Source organism: Anoplopoma fimbria, chromosome 14 (genome assembly GCF_027596085.1).
Source record: "Anoplopoma fimbria isolate UVic2021 breed Golden Eagle Sablefish chromosome 14, Afim_UVic_2022, whole genome shotgun sequence".
Lineage (NCBI taxonomy): Eukaryota > Metazoa > Chordata > Actinopteri > Perciformes > Anoplopomatidae > Anoplopoma > Anoplopoma fimbria.
Window position 1 is genome coordinate 19,451,921 of NC_072462.1, and position 13,052 is coordinate 19,464,972.

Genomic DNA, 13,052 nt, shown 5'->3' on the forward strand with positions numbered 1-13,052 from the left:
TCTCTGCTATGTTTTTTTTTTAACTGAGGTCAAAAGAGAGCATGGCTGCTATGGTAATGATCCCTCCTTTCTGGCATCAGTCCTTATAGCCTGGAAAACACAAGACAAGTTTTCCTTCTGGCATACATCTATCCATCCACCTGCAGATAACTTTTCCTATTTTAAATTTAGGTGTTAACATCCCAGAATTCTTTAATTTCCACTTTGAGTTAAGTTTGGGAAAGCAATTTTACTGCACATTGTCTGACAGTATCATGTTCATTCTCAATCAACTTGTTCCAAGGCTGATGGCAAGACAAGAGAAGGTTGAATATTTCTGGTTGACACACTAACTCTATTATACTGCATCATTCACCTACATTTAAGTCATTTTGCACACAGTTCAGTTAATATCTTCCTCATAACTAATTTTACGATTACTTGGTGATCTCGCTTTCCTATTTTGTCACTTCTTTGTTGTTTTAAACTTTATAGTTGCTGTTTATTTGAATGGAGAAGAGAGAATAGAATGATTGGAGGCAACATGCAACAAGAGTCTCTGTCTATAATCCAACTGCTACACCCAAAAACAAAGCACAGATCACATAACTGAAAGCCATCCATGAAATATTGAAGGTGGATCCCTGTCTAGGGAAATATTAAACAGAGTCGACGTAATTGCTGACACAATGACTTGGGTATGTTGTTATTGAGTTGATAAATATTATGACTTCATCCTCCCCAAAGTTGAAATTAAACACTGGGAAGCTGCAACATGCATTAGATCCCTACAAACGCAATGACATCTATAATTACAGGGCTTACCCACAAAAGACATCTTAGACTTATGATGTATGTTGTCATTATTCAATACTAATGTCTTCAAATGAAGACTTTGAGGACATGGTCATGTTTTGGTGTTGACGAGATATGCTTTAAAGAGTCCAGTCTTTTTTTCTTTTTCTCGTGAGACAAAGGAGAAGGTTTCATTCCTTTTGCAGAGTCACATTTTGAATCATACTCATGCATGGCAGCAAATCAATCTGACATACCAATGGCGTTATGTTAGCCCATTCAATTCCTTTTTCCATCTGCAACAGATTTATTGGACCATGATGCCTTGACTTGTTTGTTCTGAGAAGAAGAAAAGACATCAGGCATACAGAGATAATTATATTATATATTATAATTGGTATATGAGTCAGTGAGAACTGTAATGAACCACTGCTCAACTGATCATTGGTTGAATTTTGATAAAATCTTGAAACATGGCACCCTGGTAAAAAACACTTTTCAAATTCTAACAAGACTAGGGATAACATATTTTATAGGAGGGGATAAAAAGAAAAAAAGAAAACCAAGAACATTTACGGGTGATATAATTAGTAGTGAAGTCATCCTGTCTGCTATTCTTTTTATATATCTCAGTCAGTCACTAGGTACGCAAGCTGCTATGTCAACCAAAAGTCAAGTCCAACTAAAACACCTGAACATGTTTTTTTTGCCTTCAAAATAAAAGCACATTGGAGAAGGTGAAAGCAGAAAGGAATTAAATTAGAAATAAATTAAAGTGATGAAGACTTTTTCAACACATTCTTCTTACTGTTTTGTATTTTGCACAACATTGTATGATATCTTTACTAACATTATTAATACATATTTTTCGCCATCCCTCTGCATGCTTTTTTTAAAAACAATTTGAATAGCTGTTTTATAATATCTATTATCATTTTTTTTTTTATATGTAGGTAGACTTAAATAACATATGTCCAGGGATAGATTAATAAAGCTTTTTCATTTACAGTTTAATTTGAAGAATCCTGAGGGAAGTTCTGTTCTCCTGCTGCTCGGTTGATAATGTTATGCAGCAGATGTGTGCCCTGCCCTGTTTATGTCATTATCATTATCACTGTGCATTGACATTCAACATGTGAACATGTGATGATGCTGAGAAGAGGATGTAAGACGCTGATTTTTATTGAAACAAACACACTGCTGATATGAAACGCATGGATTATGGATCTGATATGGATATGGTGCCAAATCCTACTTTATCTAAGTGTGTGCGCCAATTCGTCGTTGCATGACGTCGACGACGCTTCATGTGATGGAGCGTTTGATATTTATTTTGTTTTGGACAGGTGAGTTAATGCAGATTGTATTTGCCTGCGTGCATGGGTGTGCTGGGAATCGGGACAGACCAATATAGTAATGTAATAGTTGTTACTAAAGTGCAAAGACAGTCTTGACTCAGTCCTCTCCATGTATGGCTGTGTTTAGTTTAGTTCCTCTGCTGCTTCACTGCAAAGTTGAACAGAGTGTATTTTATGTTGTGACCATCAGTGTTTGATGTGTATATTTTGAGAAAGTTCACTTTTATTGCCTTCAGAGTTCCTCTCAGTGTTTGTTGTTGTTAAGTATGAACAAAAGTCCATAACAGACTTCCCAACAAAAACAGAATAAAAGATCAGTTGTGTCTTTATGGCATATGCAACAACAGAATAAATTGACCAAGACCCATTTTGCAGTATCAAAACTAACTTTATGCAGTTTATACAGAAAAAAATAAGCTATACAAATGTGTTGTTACACACCTGTGCTGCCTTCAGGGTTCAGCATGTTTGGTGTTAAATCTTGAGTTGGAAATATTTGAAACTTCATGTTTGGGTGAGTGTGATTTATTACCATGTTGCTGCCTGTTTTGCAGGTCAGGCAGTGTTTTCGGACATTGGGATGATATCTATGGATTTGTGGAGCAGCTCACCAACAGGTTTGTCAGGTAAGTAAAGTGCCTGTTGTACCCCTTTTCTTCTCTCTCCTGCCCCTCTACTCCTCTCATCCCCTCCTCAGATTTTATGGGTATCTATGCTATAAATAGCAGCAGAAAATATGATAAAACTTTATATATCACAGTTCAAAACCATGTGAAAAAGGGCTTTGCAGGCAAGCGGGCATATAAAATTTACTTTAGTCATATTTAAACTAATGAAAAAAAGACTATTTCAGACATTGGTGAGTGGTTAAAGGTTTTAAAATTATAGTACAAACAGTAGTAAAGAGTAGAAAGTAGGCCATGTCTATTTTGGTTAGCATACATCATACCATGCCACCAACTGCTGGCAGGGTGTGTGGGATATCTTTAGGCTAAATATAAAATAAAAACATCCAGCCAGATGTGGAAGTTGGTGCAGACCACAACAGACAGTCCTGTATCCCTTCACAGCCTGAAGGGCAGAGAAAGGAAGTAACAGTGACGAGGTGAAGGGTTTGAATCCCTACCAAGTAGAAAAAAACTTCTGCTTGATGAATTGTAATATTAGTTTCATGATTTATTTATTTATGTCATGTCATTTTTTGAGACATGGTATTATATGCTTTGTAATGTTATGTAGAAATATTATATTAAGTCATGTCATATGTCATGCTGTCACAAAACACTTCATTATATGACATTTAAAAGCCACATAATTTGATGTCAAGTTCTGTTACAGTGTTGTTAATATAAATTATAGTTCATTGCTATGTTGTGTCACTAATTATTGTGGCGTGCTTGGATTTGTCATGTCGTATAATGTTATTGGATTAAATTCAACTTTATTGCCATTTCACAAAGTCAGTACCGGAACAACAAAATACAGATTAAAGCAAATGGGGATATGTAAATAAAACTTCAAAACCTAGGGAGAATGGTCTTGTGTTGTGAAACCTTGCCAGAGAGTTATGTACTTATGTAATGTAATTGTATGTCATGTTTTGTTTCAGTACATTATATATCATGTATATATATGTGTGTTTCAGTCCCAGGATGAGGGTTTCCTACATAGTCTTTTCAGCTAGAGCAGTTGTCATACTGCCACTAACTGGAGACAGGTACCAGATTCATTTTTTAAAACTTCCTTTTTCTCTTTCTCTCCTTCTCTGCCTCACTACCTAACCTAACTTATTCTACCTCCTCGTCCTCCTCCTCACTGAAAAACAACATAACACAGATAACCAGATCACACAGAAACTGAGCTCTTATCGGTCTTTATTTAAACTGTGTTTGTGGTCTGGCTGGGCAGGTCGAAGATAGACGAGGGTTTGGAGAAGCTGAGCCAAATCAAACCTGCAGGTGAAACGTACATGCATGAAGGCATGAAAGCGGTAGGTACGCTCATCTGATTGCCCATGTATACTGGGAACCATATTCCTAATAACACACATGGCCACTTTACTATTTTCAACACAAACTGACACCTAAAGAGGGAATTTAACACAATCAACGTACTAAATGTGCTTAGTTAGAGTTGGTCAAATCTACTCTAAAACACAGCTGTTGGCTATGTGTGTATATTTTGGTCCATTCGGTCTCACTGTACACTGTAATATTCTAATACATAAAGAAAAATAAAGTAGATGGGTATCAGATATAGTATGTGTGTGAGCTGCACTGAGATTGTGTCAACTTTCACTCTTCAGGTGTCGGAGCAGATGAAGACACAAACTTCACCGTCATCCAGCATCATCATCGCTCTGACTGATGGCAAGCTGGAGGTCTTCCCCTATGAACTGACCGTACAGGAGGTATTAAACACCTTCACACTTTACTGAAGATAATTTAAAAGGTTATTTTTCTCATTCATGTGCTTTGTGTTTTTTCTGCTTTTTAAATCTTGTGTTGGAAATCAGAATAAATGTTGTTTGAGGAGACACACTGACACATACACACACTCCTCAAATAAACTCTATTGTTTTACTGATTAACGACACTCTAATAACAGTTTCAAGCATGTGTATATCACGTTGCATTGAAATGAGCCAGTTGCTACTTGGAAGAGGCATCATTTATCACTATATGCTTTTAGAGTGGTAAATTATGCATCTCCCAAGTAGCAACCGGCTCATTTTCAAGCCGATAAGATATAACCCCTGTGTGATTGTTTATCATTTATTTATTTTCTGAGAACTGATCATAAACATGGGTTTAGTATATGTTAGTAGAAGCAGAATTTGACTCAGAACTTTCTGTGTTATGCTTCCCAGGCTGACAAAGCCAGAGGATATGGAGCCAGAGTGTACTGTGTAGGGGTCATGGACTTTGACCACAAACAGGTAGGAGGACTTTCATGCTCTTTCAGCCTCTGACTGCTAAGCAGCACTGTGAGAAAGAACACTTCTCTCTGTTACTGACTCTGTTGGTTGTGTAAACACTGAGGTTGTATTTGTCTTTCTGTGTGTGTGTTGGCCTGTGCCAGGTTTGGTTGTGGTCAGATCTTCAATAGACAAGTTTTATTTGGCCCTGAATTATTAACACATCTTGACCTTGTTGCGTATTCTGTTTGAGTTCAACTGGAACCTTCTGAGGACAGAACAGCAAGCAGCTGGAGGGTATTTACAGTTAGTGGTTTATGCAGCATTTGGTTTATGAAAAATATTGAATCATTTTTGTATGGTGGCATTTTTTGAGTTATCATATCCTTGGAGGGATTGGATTTGATTTCTTCCTGTGCAGGTATCAGTTATTGAATGGGAGCAGCAAAGAACGGACATTAAACTGAATGTGTCCTTAAAGGTTTTAAATACAGAATAAGAACGAGCCCAATTGTGTTCTGCTGACTGTGTTGACTGCAAGAAATTCATAGGGGGATAAAAAAAAGAATAAAGCAGTATCCAATACAACATCTAAATGGTTGACAATGATTGATTTGTCGTGTTTGAAGAAATGTCGTGATATGTAATCTTTTCAATAGTCAACATCAGGTCATATGTTATCTGTAATGAAATTTGCAGGGCAAAGAAAAAAACTGTAATTACATTTATTGAGAAATATGATACTACAATATCAATCATTTAAAGTGGCATCAATAGTCGCACAACCTCCACCCTGAACCATACTATAATCACATTTTAGTGACGGTATTGATCTGTAAAATAAGTATTAATAAGCACATCGGATTGCCTTCAAACTTTAATAACCCATGACCAGAAAAATCTTCAGCAGTCGACGGGTTCAAGCGTTCTTCTGCCCGGTTACTGATCACTTTGTAGTCCGAGGAGGAAGTAATTACATCACTCTCTAATTAAATAATGCCAGGCAAGCTTCCTGTTCTGCTATCATTAAAGCAGGAGATAAAAGCTCCATCCAGCTGTCCAGAGCTTTCATCTCCCAGAAACAGCCTTTTCCTCCCTAAACGCTGCTGAAGCACTGAACCCAAACGGGCAGAAGACCTCCCAAAGAGGCGACAAGAAATGCAACACTGAAATGTACAGTTGTCTTTAAACTAAATTAATTTTAATGCGGCTTAACCATTTCATTTTTCTCTCAGCTTGCTGACATAGCAGACGGCAAAGAACAAGTCTACCCAGTGCTGTCCGGGTTTCATGCCCTCAAAGACATCGTCAACTCGGTGAGGTCAAGTCAAATACAACAATGCACAAAAAACATTTATCGGCACTCTGAGTGAGATTGACATCATGCTTACATCCTGAGCTGTTATATCCGTATCTACACACAGATCCTGAAGCAGACGTGTGCAGACGTCTTCACAATAGAGCCGTCGAGTGTTTGTGTGAACGGTAAGTTAGTGGTGAAGAGTTTGTTCCAATATTTTAATATAATTATGCAGGAAAAAAGTTGTACGGACAGCCATGGTCCCCAGAGGATGACACCTAATGACTTTGGTGCCTGCCTAACTTCATTTTAGCGTCCGAGATTTGTTGATTTTTAACAGGGGTCATGTCCAAATGGGAGCAACCCCCCTGCTTTCAAACCACATGCACACCCATGTAAACCAAATTATTTTTACAGGATAGCTTAACCATAACTGTGGTTTTGTCTACGCTAAAATATTTTGTTACAGAGGTTGCTCGGTCTTGGGGTCTATTTTTTCAGCACCACATACGCTACTGAATGATCATAGGAAAATGATAGGATTACTACAGGCAGCAGTGGGACTCTATGAACCTCTAACTAGTATATAGGTTCAAATACAGCAAAGAATTTAGTTTTTATAGTACATAGTTTAGAGAATATTACAGATGCAAGACCAAACTGATGGAAGAGCAGGACTGAGAGAAAAAAAAGTGCAATTACAAATCCATCTGCTACTTCAGCACCACAGACAGAGCCATGGATTTATCAATAGCAGACAAATAACAAACCTCAGTCAGATAAAGGATCAATAAGTCATTCAGACAAGACTTACATATTCAACTAAACAACGCGCCCTTGAACTTTCTCTGCTACAAGTGGATGGAGAGGGGGGAGGGCAGGTTAACAAGGGAGATGCATTTAGGTGATTTTGCTCATCCACCTTCAAATCACCTACTGGTTTTTAACATTTGACATTAATGTTGCTTTCAGGGTGCATTTTTATAACTTTGGTGATCCCTTAACTTTCCATAAAACCATGTAGGCATCCTTTAGTGAAATGTGGTTTATGTCTAAATACCTGTGAAACTAAGGACAGCCTCAGCAGTACTTTGGGCTTAATGCTAATTTGTGAATGTTAGCATATTAACAAGCTAAACTAAGATGGGTAACTTGGTAAACAATACACCTGCTTAACATTTTCACGTTAGAATTATGTTAGTATTAGTTTTAACATACTGGCCCCCTGTGCCTAAGAAGCCTCACACAGCTGCTGGCCTGGCTGTAAGTCTTTAGACTTTAATTTGCTCGATCGCCATATTTGCTGTTTAATAAATGCTGTTTCTGTTTGCTGCATTTTAAAGTACTATCACAGCTGTGTAATGTGTCTGATGTTTCTCAGAGTCTTTCAGTGTGGTGCTGAGGGGCAGTGGCTTCAGCGGATCCAGGAGGACAGACAACATGCTCTGCTCCATCACAGTCAACCACGAGACTTACAGTCAGTAAATGCCACACACTCAACACACTTATATCTTGTGCTTCATAGGTCAGCTCAAATACAGGAGGCATTTCGATGCTAATGCTAAGGATGCACTTATTGTAACCCTGGTTTAAGTTTATTTACCATTGATGCTAAAACGTGCTCATATACTATAATGCACTTTGGGATATCATCATCTACGAAGTGAAATGCGATACAATGTGCAGATGTCTGTGCTGCAGTGGAAAGACAGAGTCACGTCGTCCAGAAACAAACAGTGGCTTCTTTTTATTGACTTCAGCCAGAGAACAGAGGAGACATTATGAGACTGAGGCCAGAGGGAGGGAGATCATGTTCTCTGCCTCATTAGTCTATTAACAGATTAATGTTCTCGTAATGTCACTGAGAGGACATCAAGGAGGGATAACATGTGAATGTGTATTACATTCCTTTTTGACTTCTAACCACCTTGTTTTTATCTGTTCTGCAATTGCTGTGTTGCTCTGAAGTTTTATTCTGGCTGGGAATCTGAATATATATTCATTCAAAATAGTTACTGACTAAAATAGTTAGCTACTGAAGGCATCATTGCATTGCAAATTGTCAAACAAATTTAAGAAGTATTCTGCTAAAAGCACACAAAATAAATATATTGTCTCTATTGTCTTTCAGGTAAAATGTCATAATCACCAGCATGAATTTGTTTTGCAGGCCATAAGTGATCGGTCTTTGGTTCCATTTACAACTAAACGTTGTGTATTTTATATTTTTTGGACATAGGCAGTAATTCTCACAGTTTTTGTGTCTGCCTCTTTTCAGACCAGAAACCAAAAGTCGTTAGAGACGGCTATCTGCTGTGTCCAGCTCCTGTTCTGCATGAGGTCGGACAGTAAGTCAAGTTATACACAGTTTTGGTAACTGTGTCAAACTATTTATAAGTTGTAAGTAAAAGTACAAAAAACTGAAGCCATAAAGACAAAAAAACCTCAAATTGTAACTACAAATTAAATTACAATTACAGTATTATATAGTGACAATATCAAATCCTGGTCATTTATATCTAAAGTTAATGGTATGTAGTTGCAGTTAATAACCAGTGGTCGTGGAATTTCTTAATCTACACCTGAGAAAACACAGAAAATAGTGAATGAAGTATTCATTATTCATGGTCAGTTTCTGTCCTTTCTGGGCTTGTTTTCTGGCCTACTTTATTTTTGCACAGCAAAACCCTTGTGATTAAATTGATTTATCCCCAAAGGCTGTGAGTTTGCTGAAAATACTTTTAGATATTAAAGTCGTGAGCATCTCCATGCCCCACCAGCCTGCTATCCCACCGTCAAGCCAATACTGAGCCTGTATTTGCCCTTAAATAGAAAAAGACGTGAATTTTTTTGAAAGAAAAATCCTGTTTTGGAAAATAGTTTGGCATGAATTCATTTTATAACCTCACTACCATGGCATTTGTCTGACAACAGGCTTATAGAGAATGTATTCCATTTGCCGTTGAATGTCTTTTCTTCAAGTAAATTCAAAATTGCTCTATAAAATCTATAAAATTACATTTGAAGATCCCCATGCCCCAATTTATAACTTTCCATCCATCAACATTTCTTCCTATGTCTAATCAGAACATGTGCAAATGCAGCAGATGCAGCAGGTTGAAATTAGAAACTAGAAATCTGTTGTGTGTCTCTACTGGAGAGTGAAATGAGAACAATGTTTACAGAAGATCTTTCAGCAGCTGAAAGTGTTGTATGAACTGAAGCCAGTCCGACCAGAATATCTCTGTGGCATTTAGAGAGCGAGCCAAAGCCGATTTTCACCCACTTCAAACAGCGCCCTCGCTCCCCCTCCATCTGTCCCCAGTCGCCTCTCACTTTCCATCATGTATCACCCACTCTGTAACACCCCCCCATTACTGAAACACTCATGCACGCTACTGAATTTCTCAGGGACGAAGCTGAAACAATCCCTGTTGAGTCCAACCCTCGAATGTTGGAACAAAAACAATATCTAACTGCAAACTATAATGGCAAACAAGGAAATCTGGAAAAAAAAAAGCGATAAGAATATGAATCATAAATACTTCCCTTTTTCAGTGAGTCAGTGTTTGGCACTGATGGAAGGTCAACAGGGAAACTGACAAGGTTACCAAGAAACAAAACTCAAGAAACAATACACCGTGATATTTTTCCACCAAAAATACACATATGCACCGTCTCATCATGGTCCTCACTGATTTTTTGATTCTGTTTAATAATTGCAGATCAATCGAAGTGCTGGTCAGCCTCAACAATGGAAAATCCTACATCTCCAGTCCCATTACTATCTATGCTACATCGTGTGTGAGTATCAAACATATAGTACCAAAAAAAGACAAACACCTTCCATGATAGGTTGCCAGTAATAACAGTTGTATCACTACAGCACCGAAAGGCTGCAGTATGCCTTGTAGAGCAAAACTGTAAACTTTTAACCCTCATGCTTCCCATTATAACTGATGAGAGAAGCATGCGATTTAAAATGTGAAAATAACCATCCCTGAGTGAGGACATGCACATGGCTCAGTGTCATTGGTGCCAGTGTAATGATGAACACAGGATGTGTAGCTGATTAGTGTGTGTTTCTTGCAGTCAGATGGGACCTGGGTGCTCTGGTTGCTGTTGGCTCTGTTGCTGTTGCTGGCTCTGGCTTTGTTCTGGTGGTTCTGGCCTCTCTGCTGCACTGTGGTGAGTTGTCAGCCCAGATGTATGCCTGTATATCTCCAGTTCAGGCCTTGTGAAAGCACTGGCCATAACTCAGTGCTATTGTTATTTATAGAAGTAGCCCACGTGTTGCAAAACACTTCTTTATTTCTGTGTTAAGTTTATTACTTTTTTATGTGATTTCCTACAGGTGATAAGAGACCCACCCCCGTCTCGACCTCCACCGCCCCCTCCTGTTATTGTGAGTAGAACACAGAATGCTGAAACACATGTTTCTCTTACATCACTAGCAAGGTTCTGAATGGAAACTCTGAGCCTGAAGATTGGGTTCTAGCACATGTTGCCATCTTGTAATTGGCTCGAATATACAGCATAGTAGGGGTTTCTGGCAAAACCTTACCTATTTCCAAGATACACCAAGAAGGGAAACAAACAACAAACTTTTAAGAGGTCAAAACTCTTGAGGTATAAAGAGCAACTTTATAGTGACACCACGTGGCATGTTTGATTTGTGGACTTAAAAAAAGTAGAGATATTTTTCTATAATGCAGAGAAAGGGAGATCATTTAAAGACAGATGAAGCTGAGTTGATCTCTACAGTGCTTGAGACTCTGTGAAGGAAGTGTCTACTGACTGTTGGTGGCACTGCATCACTCGAGCATCGGCTTCAGTTCTCAGCCAGGGTGGTTTCTGTTCTGTGTTGACCTGTTTGAAAATGTCACAAAACTGACTTGCCACTTAAATGAATCAATTCAATTTTGGATCAAATCAAAATTGGTACTGGATCTCACTGTATAGTTATTTCATTTTAATGTTGTTCTTTTCAAGGAGCCAGAAGAAGATCTTTCACCCACACACAGGTGGCCTACAGTGGATGCTTCATACTACGGAGGCAGAGGTCCTGGAGGAATCAAACGCATGGAGGTAATAGAATAAAGAAAGAATGATTATATAATTGTGCCCTTCTACTTTTGTATTACTGTTAAACAAACTTTTATCCTTAACCTAAACAATTGTGTCGATGAACACAAACACTGGTTCTTGTGGAGTCTGTGTGTGTTCAGTGTCTCTAGCTGCCACTAACTGACCGGTCTGTGGTGTTTGTGTTTTGTACCCGTGGTCTGTAGGTACGTTGGGGGCAGATGGGGTCCACAGAGGAGGGATCAAGACTAGAGAAAGCCAAAAATGCAGTGGTCACAATGCCGGAGGGAGTGGAGGAGCCCATCATGCTTCGACCCCCACCACGACCTCCTCCAGTCTACAACCCCGCATCACAGTCCAAATGGTACACTCCCATCAAGGTGAGACATTAATAGTGAATTAATTACTGTTCACATTAAAGGCTCTTTGCAATAGTTAGTCTTTAATGTCTGTTGCTGCACTGTGCAACTTTGTATATTGGTAGATATTTACCACTTTAAGGCTTATATATTTATCTGATTCTGACCCTTTCACTGCTGTTCTCACAGACATACAAATAGATGTTATATACCAATCTTTATCTGCTTTTTTATCTTGCATTTTTTATTGAATTAACCTGATTTGACTTGACTTTCAGGGGCGTTTTGATGCATTGCGGGCATTACTTAGAAGACAGTATGACAGAGTGGCAATCATGAGGCCGACACCTCAGGACAAGGTAAGAAACATCTGCAGTATTTAACTCCTATACAATTCAACCTGTTGGATGAAAGAAAACACTGCTGATTATCAATTCAGAATACTTTGATCATCATTCGTTCCTGTCGGACTGTCTGCAGTGTCACCAAGGAATAATCAAGTCTTTGTTTGCTATAAAGTGTCACCAGTTAATTTGATTATAAAAAGGATCTGCCCTCTTGACCCAAAAGTGATTTGATTAGATAATAACAGAAAATAATACAGCCCGATTTCCCCCCTCTAATTATCTACCCAACAGACAAATAACAGCTTACTGCATCAACTCAGTCATTATAAATAACAGTGTAAATGTCAGCACTTCAAACACAGCTTGAACAGGCGACAGGCACACCAGTGTTCTCGGATTGTCTTCCATTACACAGTATTTACTGATGATATTTTGATTTTTCCTTATATTTTTTCCCCCTTGTGTGATGTTGTCTACTGATTGAACTGATGAAAGTGCTCTAATTCGATGCCAACATTAACTCAAAATGTGATTTTTCAATTTCAAGCACGAGTCAGATCAGTTAACACATGATGCACGTCCCCTCTGGTTTGCCTGTGTTGTTTTATATCATATGCTGTTAACAAGCTCAGAATTTGCCTCTTTATGTAATAAACTCCTCTGACTGTAATGTCTTATTGTTTGTCTCCAGGGCCGCTGTATTAACTTCACCAGAGTTCAGAGTCACTGATGTTTAACCATGAGGATCAACACTTTTCACTTTTTTTCAGATTTTGGCTAAAGATAACTGACATGTACTCTCAAGAGATGATTGTTCGGATTCAACATGCTTTGTAAATAAATGTCTTTACTTATATTCTAGTGTTGTTATTGAATTTAGTGATGTTATACCTGTTTTTTCGTATTTATTGT

The 13,052-nt window shown here is 38.3% G+C and overlaps 1 protein-coding gene across 1 annotated transcript; it reads left to right on the forward strand.

The window, feature by feature from the left end:
• Positions 1 to 1,947: 1,947 nt before the first annotated feature.
• Positions 1,948 to 12,996, forward strand: LOC129102068 (anthrax toxin receptor 2-like). Its single transcript, XM_054612009.1, has 17 exons — positions 1,948 to 2,120; positions 2,687 to 2,758; positions 3,778 to 3,849; positions 4,041 to 4,122; positions 4,438 to 4,542; positions 5,002 to 5,070; positions 6,285 to 6,365; positions 6,474 to 6,534; positions 7,731 to 7,826; positions 8,628 to 8,697; positions 10,075 to 10,153; positions 10,442 to 10,537; positions 10,704 to 10,754; positions 11,342 to 11,437; positions 11,641 to 11,814; positions 12,072 to 12,152; positions 12,832 to 12,996. Exons 1-17 carry the CDS (start codon positions 1,996 to 1,998, stop codon positions 12,868 to 12,870), a joined length of 1,449 nt encoding a protein of 482 aa, XP_054467984.1. The 5' UTR covers positions 1,948 to 1,995; the 3' UTR covers positions 12,871 to 12,996.
• Positions 12,997 to 13,052: the final 56 nt, after the last annotated feature.

What these genes read in the sequence shown, in the direction of transcription:
- LOC129102068 (XM_054612009.1), top strand. Translation starts at nt 1,996, where the DNA reads ATGGATCTGATATGGATATGGTGCCAAATCCTACTTTATCTAAGTGTG. An exon ending in AGTCAACCACGAGACTTACA is followed by an intron (nt 7,827 to 8,627) that starts GTCAGTAAATGC and finishes GCCTCTTTTCAG; the next exon opens with ACCAGAAACCAAAAGTCGTT. An exon ending in GTTCTGCATGAGGTCGGACA is followed by an intron (nt 8,698 to 10,074) that starts GTAAGTCAAGTT and finishes TAATAATTGCAG; the next exon opens with ATCAATCGAAGTGCTGGTCA.